The 19,931-nt window shown below is 44.6% G+C and overlaps 1 protein-coding gene across 7 annotated transcripts in view; it reads right to left on the reverse strand.

Annotated features, from left to right (window-relative positions):
- The window catches only part of KCNMA1 (potassium calcium-activated channel subfamily M alpha 1), a 764,306-nt gene that overhangs the window by 128,327 nt on the left and 616,048 nt on the right, over positions 1-19,931 (reverse strand). For all 7 annotated transcript variants that reach the window (XM_069572206.1, XM_069572205.1, XM_069572210.1 and 4 more), the window contains exon 18: positions 14,133-14,209. In XM_069572206.1, the coding sequence (XP_069428307.1) occupies positions 14,133-14,209 (77 nt within the window). The remainder of the gene's footprint in view (positions 1-14,132; positions 14,210-19,931) is intronic.

Genomic DNA, 19,931 nt, shown 5'->3' on the forward strand with positions numbered 1-19,931 from the left:
AATTGTTCATGCCAGGGTTACTGATGGTTGCAGCCAGTACCATGTCAGGCAGACCTCAGCAGGTCTGAATCAATAGGGTCTTATATTGTCACTGTATCATAATTTGGATTGTCCCCTTTCGATTAGATTTAACAATCAGATATCAGGCAAGGCTGAAATAACAAGAATAAATTCTAAACAGAGAAAAGACACTATTTTACAAAATTATATGGAAGAGAAGTGGAACCGATTAGAACTTCAATCTATATTTATGTGTGTGTGTGGCTACTGTCAGACATATATATGTATGTTTGAGAGTACTAGAACACAGCTACTTGTGAAAAGTCTCGGGCCCATACCATCTGAGCATCTTTTAAGATAGCTGGTACTTCTGTTTAGGATCAGGCAAAGTAGAAGCAGAATCAGAATGATCCAAAAATGGTGCACAGCAATTCTAACCCAGCATATTGCATGGTTCATTCCTGCCAAAAATAGAATAGTCTCGTGATGCGTCCCTACTGGTCACTCCTTGTCTAACTGTTCTGACATTGCTTGTTAGGTCTTTTGTAAAGAACTCTTCCTTCTCTGCAAGTCTTTTTGTCAGCACGGTGTTCACGGACATCTCACAAGTTCAATAGAAGGAGACATCTGTGAGAAAAGTATGTGACTTAACAACACAGGGAATGTGTAAAGGGCCACACCTCCAAGGAGAGGTCCGCGGAGCAGGCAGGCCCTGCTGTTAGGAGGCAGATTTTTAAAACTGTGTGAACACTTTTAATATATCGCTGCTCCTCTGGGAACTGGCTACTTCTTTTCCCACTTCAGAAAACACATAATGGGACTTTGCGTTTCAATTTAATGTCCCTTGAAAACAGAAATCTTTCCCCTTATAAGAAAAAAAAAAAAAAGTACAGAGGTAGAGGAAAGGCAAAAGAGAGCAAATCAGCGAGTCTCCAAAATACACCGGCTCAACTAGGAAACTGCGACCAAAGCAAGCTCCATAATAGTATAATGACCTTTAATGACTGTCTTGGGAAACAATACAGCCCCAGCATAAAAGACAAAGGGCAAAACCCATCATGGTTCTGCTGACACTAATTCAAGATGATTTTCAGAACAACTAAAGAATGTAAGAGAAGTAATCTGATCCGCCCATCTGACCTCACTTTGATGCAAGGGCCCTTCTGCTGCCATTTCTAATTGTCAAACCCTCTACGTCTCACATCTGTTCATATTTAATGAAAAGCCCACTCTCACCACTGCTTTTTGAGGCAACCAGCCCTGTCCAATGGGCACCACCCAACCCCACCACTAGCTAGGGGAGGCCGGGGATTGCTATTGGAGCTCTGCCAGTGGAATTCTGCATAGACATAGACATCCTTTAATTGGAGAAGAAGGGCTTACGTGGGCCCACAGAGGGGCTCAAATTGGAATGGATTTTTCTAACTTATTATTAATGGTCAAAGGTGAGTGGACTCACACAGGGATGGATGAAATCTGCTTTTGTTTGATGGAGTGACGACGGCGGGGAGGCTAATGAAACAGAGGAGGCAAACCGCCCCCCTGAGCTGTCAGTACCAGTTACGCCTTTGACATACAGCCCAGAGCACCACATTCGCAATAGTGGGGCTGATGCTGGATGCGTAGAAAGACAACAATCTCATGCCCAGGATGTTTCTGAGTAGATGGGACAATCCCACCCTTAATTCTTCTCCTGGTCACCATCAATACTTGGATTAAATTGCAGAGCTGAGAAATCCCCCCAATTATGGTTTTGCCTGCATAAGATGGAAATTGCACATACTAGGCATCATGGGCCTCAAGCAGGGGACATAGATTTGCTGTGAATGGTAGAGGCGGCCAGTGCCAAGACATGACCACAGGCCTGAGTTTAGAGCCCGAGTGGCTCCTTCCTTTTCTCCACTTGATCTCTGGCCAAGGTTTTAGAGCTTGGTGGTTACTTCAAAATAGAAGTTGTGCCTTAGGTGGGTAACCAAGTGGGCTGGTGCTTACATTTGCTGCCATCAGTCAAAGAGACGTGGTCAAACTGGAGCTCACTAGAGCTCACCCCTCCACCACCCCTCCTGCCCAGCTCCTGTCTTTGAACCTGGTGTCCTGCCACACATCACAGACAAACAGGTTCTTTGCATGGTTGTGACCCAGTTCACCGCCATGGTGTCATATGAACTGGAGAGATCTGTGATGACAAGAATGGAGTAAGGCCACATACTGTGGCATCTGAAGATTTCAAAGGAAATTTCCTTTTGAGGATGTTAGGCCACTGTGATTGGGACAGTCCAAAATTCCTCTCACACTACATCTATTCAGTGCCACCGCAAAAACAATTAATCCTGTCCCTTGGCACTGTTGTGAAGAAGCAGTGAATCACAAACCAGAGGCAATGATGATTCGCTGGTCCTAGATCAGACTTTTTCAAAGGCTGCTAAGACTGCTCCCAGCACAGATAACATCTCAGACCTCAACTGTGAGTTCAAATATCAGCACCGGGCTTGCCACACTCTGATGCGTACAGAGGGATGAGGGCTCCCTCGGCCCAGGACACCCCATGGGCCACAGCCATATAAGCACATCATGCTGGGCTCACCTTCAACACTAGCATGTAAGCCAGCTAACTTCACATGGGGATAAATTCTCAAGAGCGAACTGCTCTTCCCCCCTGCGCCCCCCCCCCCCGCCCCCAGTGCCAGTATGAAGTAACTGCTGCTGGTGAAAATTTAGTTGAACCAGCTCTGGGCACTTAGAAGAAAATGTAATGGATAATATGGTTACCAACAAATACGGCGGGTGCTTCCAAGAGGAAGTGATGAACACAGATGGAAGGATTGGCTTCTACCATTCATGCTACCAAATAAGGTGACAGCCACCCTTGAAGGTATCCAAGTCCTCACGCAAACCACAACCTCCTCTGCCCTTAGAAGAGGACCCTCAGTGAATAAGCTGGAACTTTCAGTAATATCACCTACGAACTGTTTCAGTAAAACACCAGCAAAGTCCATGCTGAAGGCAAGGAATGGGGGTGTGGTGAGGCTCAGACGTGCCAACTGCCACTACAAGACCACGAGAGACTCTGTAACACCTCTGAGCTTGTGGGGGGCAAAGACGGACCCCAAGGACTGCACAATGGACACAAGGAAACCAGGGAGATTCTTGGCTTATGATTCTTGCTGTTATTCAGAATCACCATTGTGACAAGACAGCTTAGTTAAACAGGGGAAAAGGGCAGTTAATAATGGACTGATCCTTTGAATGAATCATCACTGGGAGAAAAAAACTCTAGAATCTACCAGCCTGTAAGGCTTGGCAGATTCAGAATATTCTTTTTCAGAGCATTAGGAGGCAATCCGGTACTAGAGGAGTGAGATACAAGTTAGGGAGACACTGTAAAGAAAAAAACAAAAAAAACCCCATCTGCATGGAAACCCTGTTGTAGTTTGGAAAGTATCTAAGCTCACTAAAAGCACTTTTATGCCAGAGTTGGCTTGTTCTCTCTACATCGTTTTCCTACCTCCTTTCAACCCAATCCAATGTCTAACGCCTTTCCCCAAAGAGTAAGGCATACATTTCCATGCATCTCTGTATCAATTCAGCATCTGATGTGCTGTCACATTAATTTCTTTAAAGGAGAGAGGAATAATGTCACTGGATTATAATATCACAGCCTGCACGCTCTTACAAGAAACGCAAGTTCACAGAACAGGGAGGGAAGCCTCCCCAGCACAGAGGGGGACACGTCACCACACACAGCGGGAGGGAACACAGCGCCACGGGCACGACACGAGACGGGGATGATGCCACGGACAGCACAGACGTGGGACTGTGTGTGTTGGGGTTGAACTTACAGGCACGGAAAGTGGTGGAGCAATCACTAACAGAGAGAGAAGAAAGTGGGAAGGCTCTCTCAAGGGTGTCCACGTTACCACGCACACGGCCTGACATGCATGAGCAGTCACGCTCAGAACGTCCGCAATCAAAACAACATGCCCGTCTCATTCTCTTGTAGATGGACATCTTGGCTATAACCACAGGGGTCGGATGGGAGGAGAGGAAGAGCGGTAGTTAATGGCAAAGTCACACACAGCGAGGCAGCTGGAAGGGAGCTGAAGGGATTGAACACAGGTCTTAGTTCACATTAACAGTCTTGACCCAGAAAAAATAAAATGCAGAGAGACTGTTGGTAACAGTTTGGTTGTACATCGAAAAGAGCAGAGAAAGTATCAGTGGCCTGTCGAGTCCTCCAAGGCTGCTGCGTATTATTTCTCTCCCCTATGTAAAGCAAGTGACCACAGGAAGGGCGTGGCTGATGACCATAGTGTTGTTGGATAAGAAGCAGCACATGTTAGAGACAGCAAAAACGCAACCAACATTTTTTCCCCCTGGCATGATGAATACAAGAGGACAAAATATACACACAGCCAATCAATTAATTCCTTATGGGTACAATAAATGTGGTTTTTTTTTTTTTTTTTGCAAGATGCAAGAATATCTAATATGTATGCTTTCTAATTTCCATCCATTTCTGGGCATTAGGCAGAGGCCGGGACAAGCTTTCATCAAATTAGATGTGAAACGATTACATGTTAATATCGAATCTGAGGATGCCTCTGTTGAACTTCCCCAGAGTGAATTTACATGATGCCGATAGGAATTTAAATTTACTCTTGACAGAACAAATATCCAAATCTGTCCATGTAAGAAATGCAGCTACTCCAGGCGAACGCTGCATATTTGACATTAAAAGCATTTCACAAATAAGAAATCACCAGAAGCATATGAGATGCTGGTCTGTTGAAATGCACTAAGCTACTCATGGGTGTATTTTCTGCTTACAGCTCAGAGAATGAAAATCGCATCTGCTTTTCTCTCCCCACCCACCAAAAATTCAGAAAGCTATAGGGTTATTGGTTAACAATAATTTTTTCCTATACAGAAAATGTTGGCTAGCATAGATGAGAAATTATAAAACATGAGATGAGAGAATAGAATAGATCCCACGTAAAATATCTTACTGAGATCTGCATGGGGCCTTGAGAGCTTGTCTTAAGCTACTATCATAGGTTCGGCACTGCCTGGGAATCCAACTTGAGTGCTAATCCACAAAACTTGTTGGACCCCACAGTTATAGTTCTCAAGGCGCTTCACCTCCACCCTTCAAGCCAATTTAGATTTCAGTACAACGAGAAGCTTTTGTACCTCATTTTGATGCTACAGCAGGCAAACATCATGACTTATCCTTAGCGCATGCCTGCCTGCTCCTCTCACAAGATGGGAGAAGAATTCATGTTTATTCCAAGCATCACAGCCAAATAGTCAGCTAGATTGGAGAGGTGTTATTCCCTGTGCCCATACCTTTCATTTTGAAAGTCATTTTTACCCCATTTTTTTTTTCTTAGTGGAGAAATGGTTGCACTCTTACTTTAAAATATGGCTCGTGGTTTTGCCCTCTTTGAATGTTACCGTCACCAGGAAGAGAGGTTTAAATCTCTCCAATGGGTCAAGTCCTGTTCTAAGACCTTTATGACTTGCCATCCAGTCTATTTGTCAAGCAGGGGGAACGTTATGATTGTGAGGAACAGGCACTGGGGGAGATGAATGAGAGATCTCTTCAGCAGCAACTCCATTCCCGTGATCTTGGCTCACACTTCTAGCGACAGGTTCTGTTAGCATCCTAGCTAGCCAGTTGTTCAGGTCATCACCATGCAGCCCCAGCCCTGTTCGATGCGTCATTCCTGAGCTTAGCTTTTACAAAGAAAAAAAGAAAAAAATTCCACTATAGCATTTGAATCAGAAGAATTTAGAAGGCATGGTATGATTGCCCAGACACCCCAAACAGCAGTTGTTGAAGTCAAGAAAGGGAAAACAGTCTTCGGTGGAAGACATGAAAATCAAGTTATTTTAAATGCATCCAGATCCGGTGCCCAACTCACAGACCACTTGCTTGTTTTTTCCTTCTCAGTTCTTTTACTGGAAATATTGACTTGTTATTTACACAGAGGAGGGAAACGAAGATGATTTTTTGTTTCGCTGTAGATAAATTGTTTTGAAAAAAAAATTTAATCAAATGCTGTAGCAGAAGAGAAGCCCATCAAACTCTGAAATGCTATGCTTCTCATTAGCAACAGTGCCTGGTTTTCGTTTTCATACTGCCATTTTGGGTTCATACACAGTAATAGACTCTGACACATTTATAGGGAAAAAAAGTTCTTATATGTATACTGTCTTTAAGGACAAGGGGAGGGCGGAGGGGATGGAATAACTTTTGAAATGGTTTTGTCAGGGGTAAACCCATCATAATGGGTGATTGAAACCTCCTACTTGATAAGAGTTCAGGAGGAAACACAAACTTCAAATCAGTGCCTCTCGGGGACTGTTTGCAATTGTTACTGTTAGCTCTTCTGGAGACCATGCATTGTTCTAAAATTTCATAGTGTTAACATGCAGGAACAGGCTGAAACTAGTAATCAAAGCAGCAAAAAGGAAAAAAAAAAAAAAAACTTTTGCTATAAGAAGATTAAATGTTAATTGTCAGCACTCACATTCCAAAGCAGCATATGCATAAGAAAGAAAACATGCCATTTCTTGTCATTCCTTCCCAGTCATCAGTTTTACAGTCACACCAAATCCAAAAGAGAAATCTCAGGAGACAAACAAGCACCACCACACACACACAAAATCAGCGAGAATGATCAATGAGAGGCTGAAAGACAAGACAAAAACAGTTAAAAAAGACTGAGCGCCACACGCTGATAGACCTTTGTGAATTACAGCGTCTAGACCACCAATTAGGAGGTTGGCACTTTTGCTTTACTTCTGAAATAGTCCATTTTCACTGATCCCCCATCGGGTGTCTTCACCTATATACTTCTCGGTCCACTTTCTTAAAAGGTAAGGCCCATTCTGACCTCCTTCTGGTGATTGTGATTCATCGAGCTTGAAGGATGTTATGTCCCAGCCAGGAAGAACCTTCCACTGGGCCATGTTATGAGTCACAAACAGGCTCTTTAATTAAAAATGGATGAGGGTGCGTCTCTCTGGTAGTAGCCGTTCCAAGAGAAGTCGATACTCTGTGTGTAAAATTATACTTTCAAGTTGTAAAATAAAATTCTATCAAAATTAAGTCATGGATCTCCAACTTTAGAAAACACCTTCCTCATCCTCCTCGACTCTCTCTCTCTGCTTCCTAATCCTTTGTTTTTGTTTTAGTGAATTGAGGCTGTTCAGAATTAACTGGTGTTTATTTCCATGTCTCCAAGACTGTTTCCTCTTTTAGAGCTGATGTAGGTTCGAAGGTTAATTTCAGATATCAGAGTACCACTTAAAACTCCCAAGGTTAGGTTTCAAAGGGCAATTGTGAAAGTTTCAGTATTTATTTAAAACAGAAGTTAAGTTTCCTATCTACTCCCTGGCCACATAGAGTGCCCTCTCTCCTTTGGTGTTTGCTGATTTTCTTTTTTTATCTAGTCACCTAATGCTCTCTTCCCCAATCTCCATCCTCAGAAAAGGGAGTTTTCCACAGGGTCTCAATGGTAATGCTAAGTAGACCTGTGAGGACATCTAGTGGACCTGTGTGGAAGAGCAGCTAGTTAACAGACCACCCAAACAAGCTGGGTGAAGATGCTGCGTGCCTCTAAGAATTGAATCCTGCAGTGTCATTTCAACTCAGTGGCTTCTCCCAATCCACAGAAGATTTTTAAGGAAGAGCCAGGATGAAAGCCAGAGAGGTTCCAGGACAGGGTCCTAGAGTGGTCAAAAGTGGCAGCTTGCATGGGCTGTGCAGTCATGGCCCATAGAGCAGGACCGCTTCGGCACCGGCTGGTTGGGTCTCCTTAGAGCCCATTACAGCTTCTTGAGACAGGGAACAGACAAGAGTGTCGCGGAGAGGTGTCCATGATGCGGCTGCATGTCATTCCATTTCAGCGTTCTTAGAACTTTATGCTCAATTAACTGTCCCCATCGGCTGGCTTAACTCTGGGAAAGCAGAGAAATACAAGCCCCTGGAGACGCCGTTTTCTCTTTGGCCCACATCATAAGGTTCTTGTTCTTGGACTAGTGCCACAGATTCAAAGAGGTTGTGTGGTTGCCAAGAATTAGACCCTAGGTCTCACCTTTCTCCTCTAAGAACTTTGTCCTAGCAGTTTTACAATTTGAGAAAAAGCTGTTATGTCCTTTCCTTCACCACGATGAAGTGCACATTCATCCAAGACTTCCATTATGACTTCCTAGTGCTATTTTTAGAGACAAAAGCATTTTCTGCATGGACATCATCAAAGCTGTTTACTCAAGTGTTGAAAACTGGAAGGTTTCTCAGACATACTCTCGGACAACTTTTCCTATACGTGCAAAGGTCTCGATCATGCAAAAGGAAACCTGTAGAGAAGGGGCCGCTGTAGATTAGCTCGGTTACTGCTCTTTCCTGGTGTCAAGCTGACAGTCAGTTGTCAAGTTCAGGTTCTCTGCTGGTTAGCCCTTCAGAGCCAAGCTTGGAATGGAAGAGGGAGTTGGACTCCATCCCGTTCTCACACCATCTGCCTCCTGAATCAGCAACCAAATTGTCAGCCAATTTCCAATTGTAGAACCTTAATTTCCAGGGTGGGCTGGGAGGGGCAGGAAAAGCAGCGCTCGACTGAAAGGCTCAGGTGGAGTTTTCCAACTGCTGGGAAAAAATATTGTAGGTTTCAAATGGAACAATTCGAGGCAAGACCGGAGTGGAAGAAAAAACAAAACAACAAAACCCTGCTCTTCAATCAGATTGCAACTTCATGTTTAAAATCAGTCCAATGAAGGATGGATTATTTGCTGAAGGCGGAACTCTAGAGCTGCTCTTCGTATGCTTGGCAGCAACTAAAATTTTAAGTCAAAATATCCATGGAAGAAAAAGTCCACTGAGGTGTAAGACGGAGGCATTTGTTTGATGGAACGATGGGAATCTGAGAGCATTCTTTCAAGTCCTATAAACGGGGAATGATGTCTTCACTTGGTGAAATTCTCCAACCAGCTTCTGGAGGGAGGAGAAAGACCTTCCCAGGTAGTTTTCCAGGAATGGAAAGAAGGGAACAAAAAAGCTGGTTAATGATATCAGCAGAGAGCACACTGAGCTAGTAGGGTGATCCGGCCCTGAACACTGTACGGTGGCTGGAGAAGACAGCACAATTTGGCACTAGAGTTGTTTGCGGACTGACACCATGGTTTCCCTCCACTAGATACAGTAGGCAGCTTGGCAGGAAGGAAAGCTGTCCATGTCCTCAAGCCATTTTTCAAGATGTTCTGCAGATAAAGGGAGCCACGGAGCCAATTCTGGCAGAATTTTGCCCCAAACTGAAGGTCACTTTTGTTGGTACACAGAGTATTCCATATCCTCCAACGACTAGCCCAAACCAGATACCAACTTTCTTCTTCTTCTGCAAAGGAGTAAGAGAGAACCAGGTGCAGAAACATCTCCTCCACATTCCAGGGCTGCTGTACTGAACTGGTCTGTAGGTTGGGTCTCTTGTACACAAGTAAAGTTGGATGCTTGTTGCTGGTGCCATGGAAAGCAGCACTGTTCGAAGGCACACATGGAAATACTGGCCTGAACGGTCATCATCAATGGCATCTTGCTGGGAGAGATGGTCCCATTCTTTGAGCAACTTAAGGCTCAAAGACTTACATTTACTCATCCAGGCTTCTACACAGCTCATTAATAAAGTGGAACATACTCTTTGAGCCATCCCTTTCTGCCTTAAACAAGTAAGCAGATCTTGCAAGATGTCTAGGTATACAGGAACTAGGTATGTCCTAGTGGGTATTGCTGAGGGAGAAATTTGATTTTAAAGCAAAGGTACTTCACAGACTATAGAAAATAATTACCACTGTGGAAATACTTGTCTCCAGTAAGGCAATTTAGGTACTTACAGTCCCAAAGTTGGGTGTCCAATTAATTCTCTCTCAAGCACTTACTCATGTAGAGAGGCATGTATGGTGTAATAAATATATCACTCTCTATATATCTCTATGCTTATATATAAAAATGTACATTTTTACATATAAAGTACTGGCACATATCATATATATATATCTCAACATGGGAATATATATGCAGCATATGTTTCCTTCAGGATAGGAATTCAAGCTTAATAGTAGAGGAGACCAAGTATAATTTATCAAAGGCAAGCATGACTATGACCTCCAATTGATGAGGCTTCTAGAGCTAGTGGTAATTACCTCAGCCGACTCAGTGTCCCCTCAAGGTCCCTGAGACAAGGCCTTCAAGAGAAACACTGTTGTCAAGGTCTTATTTTCAAGTGGAAAAATAAGACAATGCCAGAAGCTGGCAAGAGGTTGGCAGGGAGGGGGGAGTATGGGGGGCAATGGAGGGGGTGGGAGGTGGATGAACAGAGAGGGGTTCCCTGCTCGCAGGGTTCTCCAGCTCCAGGCTACTCTGCAGACCAAGTTGGGGCGTGATGTTACTGCTACATGCAACATGAATACCAAAAGAAAAAAGAAACTGCAACTGTGCAGAAAATAAAAGAAGTATCTCTTCTAGAGAAAGACAGGGGGAACTGGACTCTGGGCTGCTGGGAACCCGTTTTACTCACAATATATCACTACCAGTGTGCAGTTAAAATAGAGTAGGGGCCGTATTCCAAGGCAGCAATGAGAAAAAAAAATAAATCAAAAATATGTCAATGATTAGAAGTTAAAGAAAATTCCTTCAAAACACAGCAATTTAGAACATGACTTGTCCCCTAGGAGTCCACCTTTTGGCAAACTTTTAGAAGCTGGGGGAGAAAAAAGGAAATCATTAGACCGGATTTGTTACACAGAAAAAGAAAATGAGTAAATAGCAGATTCTGAGAACTTGCTCCTTGGCCAGACAGCTGAATTTGACTCTCTTCCTGGATGGAGAACTATGAAAAAATGGGAAAAAATGCAAAAGTTAAACTATACTACCACAGAATTTCCAGAAACAGAGTGTCCACACTCAATATTTCTCCAGGTAGTATGACATAAGACGTTTAAGACTGAATGGAGGTGAATGGGGACGTTGGGGATGGGGTGGGGAGATTTAGAAAGGGAAAAGCGAGGTTGGGAGGGGAGGGTTAGAAAACGATAAAATCCAGGGACGTCATCAGCTCTGCCCTCCCAGAGACATATCATTCCAGGATGAATTATTAATACTAGGCCTACCAGGTTTGGACAATGGAGCGTGGGTCTGCCAATGTGTATTCAAAGGCAGGAAACCACCCCGACTTGCATGCATTATTAACACTTCTAGCTCCTTCTAATAAAAGTTTCTTTGCAACCCTAATCTATCTCCCCCAATTTCCTAACCTGCCCAGCATGCCCAGGGAAGTTCAAGTTTAATCACTGATTTTATTCTAACCACCCTGCACACATATGCATGGGCTGCTATGGCCTTTTAATGAGGAAGAATGGTATGTGGACAGTTCTGACCGCTATCAAGCATTAGCCTCACAGCTTCGAAGGCCTCCATGAGGCCCTCGAGGGGAGAAGGGTGCAGAGAGAGGGAGCGAGGCCCTATCTCACTGCTTGGCTCTGCAGGGACAGTCCTTTAGTAGCAGTCTGTGCTGCCCTGTAGGATGGGAGATCATTCGATTCACTAGCTGAACCGATGTTAAAGGTAATGAGAGTAGAATTATTTCAAACAATTACGTCCCTCTCTCTCCAGGATGAAGCTAAAGCCAGCTGCTGCTTGCTTGCCTGGAATCAAGATGGAAAAATATCCTAGAGGTCAAACCCTCATTTCCAGGGACTTAAAAACCTGACTACTGGGTTCCACGTCAGTGCCCAGTGAGGAACATGTCAGCATCCAAGCAAGAGTCAGCATCCAAGCAGAAGTCATTCCCTGCCATTTCCATTCTTGGCTCTCTAGAGCCTGTTCTCTGTCTAGTCACCAGGGAGATTTTTTAAAACAAGAATTGATGATATCATTAACTTGCTGAAACTCTTGCAATGGCTGTATTTATTACAGGACTAAAACCCAAGTTTCTTCCCATGGCCCCTGCCTGACCTCATCTCCTACCAACCTCTCCCTGGCTCCACCAGCCACACTGGCCTTCCTGCCTTTGCTCAAACACCACCAACTTATCCCTGCCTCTGCCCATGCTGTTTACCTGGACTGGATCTCAGCTTCAGCATCATCTCCCAAAGAACGCCTTCCAGACCTTTCTGGCTAAAGCAGCATCCCCTACAAGATCCCTCACACTCTCAGGCAGTCTCCTCTCTCTGCAGAGCACTTGTCTCTCTCTGAAGGTATTTAATTATTTCTATCTCACTGCTTATCTCCATACACCAGAGTGAAGACTCCAGGAGGGCAGGGATTGTCTTATTCACTGCTCCCTCCCTGGCACCAAGAATCGTGCCTTGCACAAAGAAGCACTCAAACACATGTGAATGAGTGACCAACAAGTGAAAGGCACCTTGCCATTTCACTGATACCCCATGGGGCCAGATTCTCTGGCAAGTATCTGGTTAAGGGTTCTTGGCATTAAGACTCTCCTGCATTCCCCAAACCCCTCCACTACAAGGGTTTTCTGACAAGGGTTCATCCTATCCTGCTTGTTTCTCTCCCATGTACTTCTGCCTTGGGATGTTGTGTTCCTTCTGATGGAAGCGATCCAGGCAATGCCTGGTCAACTGAGCTGTGTTTCTGTTTCCAACCAACCGAGCTGAGCCGAGTGGATGTACTGCCCAGTGAGAAGGGCCTTTTGAGTTATGGAGTATGGGGGACTGGATGAGAAGTGAGTTTGTTCTGTGTCTTCACAGGATTTTAGATGCTCTTCCTGGTAGGCTGCCAGAATTAGAGAATTCTTAGGCCCCAAGAAGTTAGAGGTATGGCTACTCTGCATGGTGAGGTGTCAGAGATGGGTAAAGGAGATCGTGTGTTAAGTCAGTGGACCAAAGCTGCCCCAAGCTTGGGAATCAGCCCTAAAATGTTTCTGAAGAAACTTCTCTAGACCAAGAGTGCTTCCCATGAGCGTTTGCCACAAGACTGACATAAAGCCCATGTGTGTGCTTGTGAAAAAGCATTGTGTGGGGTGATCTTTTATCACTGGGTTCTTACTCTTCAGACCCAAGATCACTCACCCTGCCCTTTTCTCTTACAAAAAAGACTAGGGAACAGCATCAAGATAGGTCTTCAGGTGAGGCTGAACCCCTGTCTGTCGGATCTGTGTGATCTCATCAATCTCATCCTCCCACTACACTTGGAGCCTCACTTTCCTCTTTCTGTAAAATGGGATTAATAATACCCGCTGACAACTATGCAAGGTTATGCTGAAGATCAAAGATAATAATGATCTTAAAGAGCCCAAGAGCTCTGGAAACATTAAAAACACCACGGGAAGGAAGGAATCACTATTGCTGTTTTCTCCAGGGTTGTGAACAACTTCTATTAAACAATGCAATGTAATGACTGCAAGCTTTACGTGACGCCCTAGTGCTTTAGGTTAAGAGTTCACCATCCACCATTCCTGATTTAACATATCCTCCTCAAGAAGTCCCACTGGCTGCTTTGAGCCCAACCTAATCCATCCCAAAGAGCAATGGTGTTTGAGGTTTGGTCACTAGGCAATGGTATATAAAGTTCACTGGGGATGACCAAGTTCTTCCCTTAGGCCAGTCTGAAGGTATCACGGCTGAAAACTCTGACCTCTGGTAACCAATCCAGCAAAGATCCCAAGTGGAAAGAGAGTCAGCTCCCAAACCCTCAGACTCAGTTTCCCTTCAGCTGTAGCACAGCCACCTTTACACTTGACAGTCCCTAGTCCACTGAAAATCACCAGGCGAAAACACTCCCTCCTCCAGGGCCTCGGCTGCCCTCCATCTCAAACATAGATCGCATTTACTGTGTTTGATGGACACAGCTACCTAGGCATCCCTTTAGAGTCAAGAAGTGGGGATTAGGCGTGAGGCTCACACCGAGGTGTTGATGGTGGCGATTTTCCATCCTCTGCTCTGCTCAAGTGAGGACAAGCATTTATTTCATGTCTCTTTAAACTGTGGGGTGAAACATAAACATATTCAAGAACCCTCTTGATGTTTAGTGTTTCTTTAAAAAGAAAAGGAGAAGGGAAATGAATTGGGGGAAAAGAGGAAGGAGAGAGGGAGGGGAGGGGGAAAGAAACACTACTTACGCCGTTTGCAGCCGCATTTTTTTATCCTTTTGGGATCCGTGATGTCATCATGACAGGCCTTGCAGTAAAAAAATGCCCTGGAGAGAGAGAATGGAAAAACTGACACATTTCATAATCCACCCAAGTGAAATGAGGACCACATTTCCTCCACCATGGTGCCAAATTAATGAAACACGCCAGCACTAATTTCCTTTAATCTTCTGAAAGGTTTAGACATTCATAGACGGAAATGTTTGTTGCTAGACCATTTACTTCAAACACAGGATTCTGCAATTTGAGTTAGTGCTTCTTTTCATAAACTTTTATTTGAAAAGGAGCTGGGAGAGGGTTTGCTGACGTGACACACCACGTCTGCCCTCCCTGCTTTCATTTTGGAGAACAGCCCTCAATGCTACTCATCAGAACACTTGGGCAACCAGCTCTGGGCCCTCGGTGGGAGGTTAAATACATCCCTGACATCCTCATGGTCTGATCAAATAGGTATGAAAAGGGCACAAGGATGACATTCCTCAGTCAAATAGAAATATCAGCCTTGTCACTGATATTTGAAAGCACATTCTCTTGTCAGCCAAGGTAAGCAAGGTTGAAGAAGAAGGGAAAGTTGTGGGGGTCCTCTGTCAAATTCCTTCTGGGATTTCATAGCCCATATTTACTCCCAAACAGGCCAGACCCACTCCCACACTCTCCGGACCTGAGAATACTGCATTAGTGAAGGTTTTCTTCATACTAAGGAGCACAGTTCATTTGACCCCAGGGATGGGTTGGGCAGAGGGTGTTATAGGGTTAGGGTAGAGGACTAAACTTGGGTGGAAAGGTGACCCACAGGCAGCAATCAACAAGAAAGTCCCCTCAGGTGACTGAAGTGTCAATATGTGATTACAAGGTGCATTGGCTGTGTTGGAGATATTCTGGATGAGACAAAGCAAGGTCACTGGAGCACTGTTTAAAATGTACAGGGTCTGGAAAAACAGCACTGGGGGCCTGTATCCTTTCAGTACTGGGGAGGGGGGCGGGTACTGTGATAGTGATAAAATTCACCGGAACAACCTTCTGAATAAGGAGACTAACAAAATTTCTGGCTCACCACCTTCATCACTCCCAACATGCAACTGAACGCCAAGGATAAACATGGTCTTTCCTTGACCTAGACTATAAAGAAACAAACACATTTCTTGACCATGTTATTCTCAGTTCCTTTTTGATTTTCATAGGACTTCATTTATGTTTGGCACTGGCTGGAAACCAACTTTAAGGCTTTGGGATCTGGAAGAGATTGTGTAGATCTTGCAGCCGAAGTCCCTGGAACTCAGTGTCCTCATCTGTAAATCGAGGAGGTTGTCATGATCTGCCCAAAGCCATCCTGTCTAGACCTTAGCCAACTCCAGGACTTCTAAAGTCAAGCCCAAAGCTCTTTCTACCTTAGCAGCTCAGCCACTGGTTAAAATGCCAGTTCTCAACCATCTTGCAAAAAACAAAAGGTAGCTGACTGCTTGGCTGAGTGACAGTGTGGCTAAGAATCCAATCAGTGATGACTTGCCTTGAAAGGGGAAGGACAGGAAAGGAGGAAGCAATTTTTCTTTCACTTCCCTTGGACATTTTCTCCCCCATTTGATGTTTCTACACATAATAATAATTGTAACAAAAATGCATTTATAGAGCACAGATTATAGCCCAGGAGCTGTTTTAAGCATGTTATAAGCATTAACACATTAACATATTTGATTCTCAAACAATCCTTTGAAAGAGATATGATTATTATCTCTGAATTACAGATAAGGAAACTGAAGCACAGAGAGGTTAAGTGGCCTGCCCAAGGTCACAAAGAGAAGAGTAGCAGAGCCCAGATTGGAACTCACACAGTCAAGTGGCAGAGCCCAAGGTCTTAACACATCTCCACTAAAGAGATGGTGAGACAATGATGGGTCTGAATAGATGACTAAAAAGGTAAAGTATGATTATTTCATGAATTAAAGCTGGATTCTGAAAATGAAATATGCAAAGGGCCACACATGTAAACTTAATGAGTGAAATGGGAGTGGAGGGGCCTGTGGTGACCTGGAGATGCACTCCCCCAACCGAGGGCAGAGTATCTAAGCTCCAGCTGATTCTTGCTAAGAGGCACTTCTCTGCACTTCCCCACCCATCTCTGCCTTCCATGCTCACCTGGCAAAGCCCTGCCACTCAGTACACCTGTACTCAAGCAGCTGAGCCTTGCTGGGGAAAGGAACACACCTCTGGGCCAACTGATTTTGCTTTAAATCCACGGTTGTGCATGCCAGGGGCCTTTTCACACTTCTCAGGATCCCCTGCCTCATACCTCCTCCTCCCTGTTAACTCTCTCGCCACTCCCTCTCCTCCTCACTGCACCCCTTCTCCAGTTGGTGACCTTGCCCCATCCATCATCAAGACCAGATCTGCATTCTGCAAAGCTGGGCTTTGGGTCTCCTTGTCCTCAGGTTTCCAGTCGTGTTTGGCCAATGGGAGGGGCCGGCAGGAGATTGGAGCGTGAACAGTGGTAGGAGTTGGCAGTGATGAGATTCCTTTACTGAAGGACCGAGCTCCTGCCAGCAGTGTCTCCTACGCTGCAACCTTTCTCTCCACGTTCTGACAGCCCTCCTTTGAGTCTGAAGATCCAGGGCTAAGAGTGGCTCCAGTCTGTTGTGAGCTCTGAGGTGCTTTTTCATCCCTCGCTAGTTTTCCTTAACTCTGTGCCCACAGCTATACATGGTCCCTTCATAAAACTCACCTCCCTTTTCCCATTTAAGCATGTCATTTGTTTCTTGCCAGGACCCTCACTGATACAGCAGCCACCCAAATGTACCTCTCCAGCCCTCACTTTTTCCCAGAATGCAAGAATCTTAGGTCCTACTGGCTGTATGACATCTCGATGTGTATGTTCAGTGTGTATTGCCTGCTTATCCTAGTCTAGATAAAATTCTTGATTTCCTACCACCCTGAACTTGCTCCTTCCCAATTTACCCTATCTTGGTAAGATGGAGCCATCATTCCCCTCAACAGTGTAAGCTCCAGGTCTAGGCTCCATTCTTGATTCCTCTTTTTCCCCTCACTTTTTATATCCAGTTCATTAGAGGGTCCTACAGACTCTGTAAAATGTATTCTGAGTTGGTCTTACTTCTTTCCACCTCTACTCACCTCTTGCAGCAGCCCCCAAGTCCATGGGCCTCTTCTCCCCCCACCCCCACTTACCTCCCATTCTCTACCATCCAGATGAAACACCTTTTACTACATCATCTCCAGCTTAAGACCATCCATGATTCCATGTAATAACACAGCCTCTGTATAAAGTCCTATGGAAGCCAGCCCCTGGTGTTCCCTCTAACCTCATCTCACCCCCTCAGTTCCCTAAACACGACAAAATTGTTACCACCGTGTCTCCTCTTCCCTTCTGATCCCTGTTCAATGGATTCTTTTTCATCACCTTCATCTCTGCTCAAATATCTCTCCCTCAGAGCAGCCATCACTTTAGTTCAGTTCAGTCGCTCAGTCGTGTCCGACTCTTTGTGACCCCATGAATTGCACCACGCCAGGCCTCCCTGTCCATCACCAACTCCTGGAATTTACTCAAACTCACGTCCATCGAGTTGGTGATGCCATCCAGCCATCTCAACCTCTGTCGTCCCCTTCTCCTCCTGCCCCCAATCCCTCCCAGCATCAGAGTCAACTCTTCACATGAGGTGGCCATAGTACTGGAGTTTCAGCTTCAGCATCAGTCCTTTCAATGAACACCCAGGACTGATCTCCTTTAAGATGGACTGATTGGATCTCCCTGAAGTCCAAGGGACTCCCAAGAGTCTTCCCCAACACCACAGTTCAAAAGCAGCAATTCTTCAGCACTCAGCTTTCTTCACAGTCCAACTCTCACATCCATACATGACCACTGGAAAAACCATAGCCTTGACTAGACAGACCTTTGTTGGCAAAGTAATATCTCTGCTTTTTAATATGCTACCTAAGTTGGTCATAACTTCCTTCCGAGAAGTAAGCGTCTTTTAAAATTTCATGGCTGCAGTCCCCATCTGCAGTGATTTTGGAGCCCCCAAAATAAAGTCTGACACTGTTTCCACTGTTTCCCCATCTATTTCCCATGAAGTGATGGGACCAGATGCCATGATCTATGTTTTCTGAATGTTGAGCTTTAAGCCAACCTTTTCACTCTCCTCTTTCACTTTCATCAAGAGGCTTTTTAGCTCCTCTTCACTTTCTGCCATATGGGTGGTGTCATCTGCATATCTGAGGTTATTGATATTTCTCCCGGCAATCTTGATTCCAGCTTGTGCTTCTTCCAGCCCAGCGTTTCTCATGATGTACTCTGCATAGAAGTTAGATAAGCAGGGTGACAATATACAGCCTTGACGTACTCCTTTTCCTATTTGGAACCAGTCTGTTGTTACATGTTCAGTTCTAACTGCTGCTTCCTGACCTGCATATAGGTTTGTCAAGAGGCAGATCAGGTGATCTGGTATTCCCATCTCTTGAAGAATTTTCCACACTTTATTGTGATCCACACAGTCAAAGGTTTTGGCACAGTCAATAAAGCAGAAGTAGATGTTTTTCTGGAACTCTCTTGCCTCTTCCATGAGCCATCACTTACCCGCAATCTAAATCAGTGACAGTTGCATTAATTCTTTGCATCATGAACAAACAAAACTGCAATTCTCTCCTCCCTAGAATGTGAGCCCATGAAAGCAGTGTCTCCTCCCCTCTGTTCACCACTGCTTTCCTGGCACCTAGTAGTGTTCTCAAAAGCGAGTGACCTGCAGATGTTTGATGAGTGAAGGAGTCAGATAATGCTTGGAGGGCTTCACCCCTCTTTTCCTAAAGCACTGCATCTGAAAGTTTCTCGGAGCTACAATCCATTAACTTTTTCCCAACCCTTTTTTGCAACAGAGGGTGCAAACTCAATACTAGATCATCATAATCTACTTTTCCATTTTAGAAAACTTGTTTAGTTTCCTGCAAACCTCCTATGTCCTTTCTGTGGTTTTCAATCCCCTAACTGACAGCATTTGCTCTTGACACATCACACACCACGGAAAATTACAGGCTGGTGTTGAGGCTGATTGTGTCAGCATGTATTTGTGAACACCATAAAGCACTGAAATGAGACATATTGTACTCCCTAACACAGGAGGTAATTTGTTTTTTGGACTGCCTGGTATCTGTGACATTCATTAGTGAGAGATGCAATAGGAAATAGAATTACATAAATAGGAGCTTCATGTTATATTTGCTATCTGGGAGGTACATGTGATCAATGGTACACTGTGTGCCCCCAGTCCCCTAGGCATGCTCCAGCTTTTGTGTCTTGTGTCTGGTCAAGGGATCAACCTTCTCTCTCAGGAGACCTGGAGGGGCTTCAGTCCCACTTAGCCTCGCTTTCCTCTTGCAGGTGACCCCAGTTTGGTGGGTATTCCTAGAAAAGGTGAGGTTCTATGAACTGGATAAGGAGGTTTTCCTCTTTCACCTGAATAATGACAATCCTGTCCCAATTTGCAGAAGTAAATTTAAGTCATTAGATACCTCAGTCTCAAGGAGTTTTTTCTTTAGCTTCTACACCCCATTTTTTTTTCCTGAGCTTCTTTTTTTTTTTTTTTTTTGGCTGTACCACAAGGTATGCAGGACCTTAGTTCCCCAACCTGGGACTGAACCCATGCCCCCTTCATTGGGAGCATGGAGTCTTAATCACTGAACCTCCAGAGAAGTCCCCCTAAAAGCTTTTCTAACTAGTAGGGCTAGTTTTTAAGAGGGGATGAAGAGGAAGAAAATAAGTGTCAGTTG

Source organism: Ovis canadensis, chromosome 25 (genome assembly GCF_042477335.2).
Source record: "Ovis canadensis isolate MfBH-ARS-UI-01 breed Bighorn chromosome 25, ARS-UI_OviCan_v2, whole genome shotgun sequence".
Taxonomy (NCBI): Eukaryota; Metazoa; Chordata; class Mammalia; order Artiodactyla; family Bovidae; genus Ovis; species Ovis canadensis.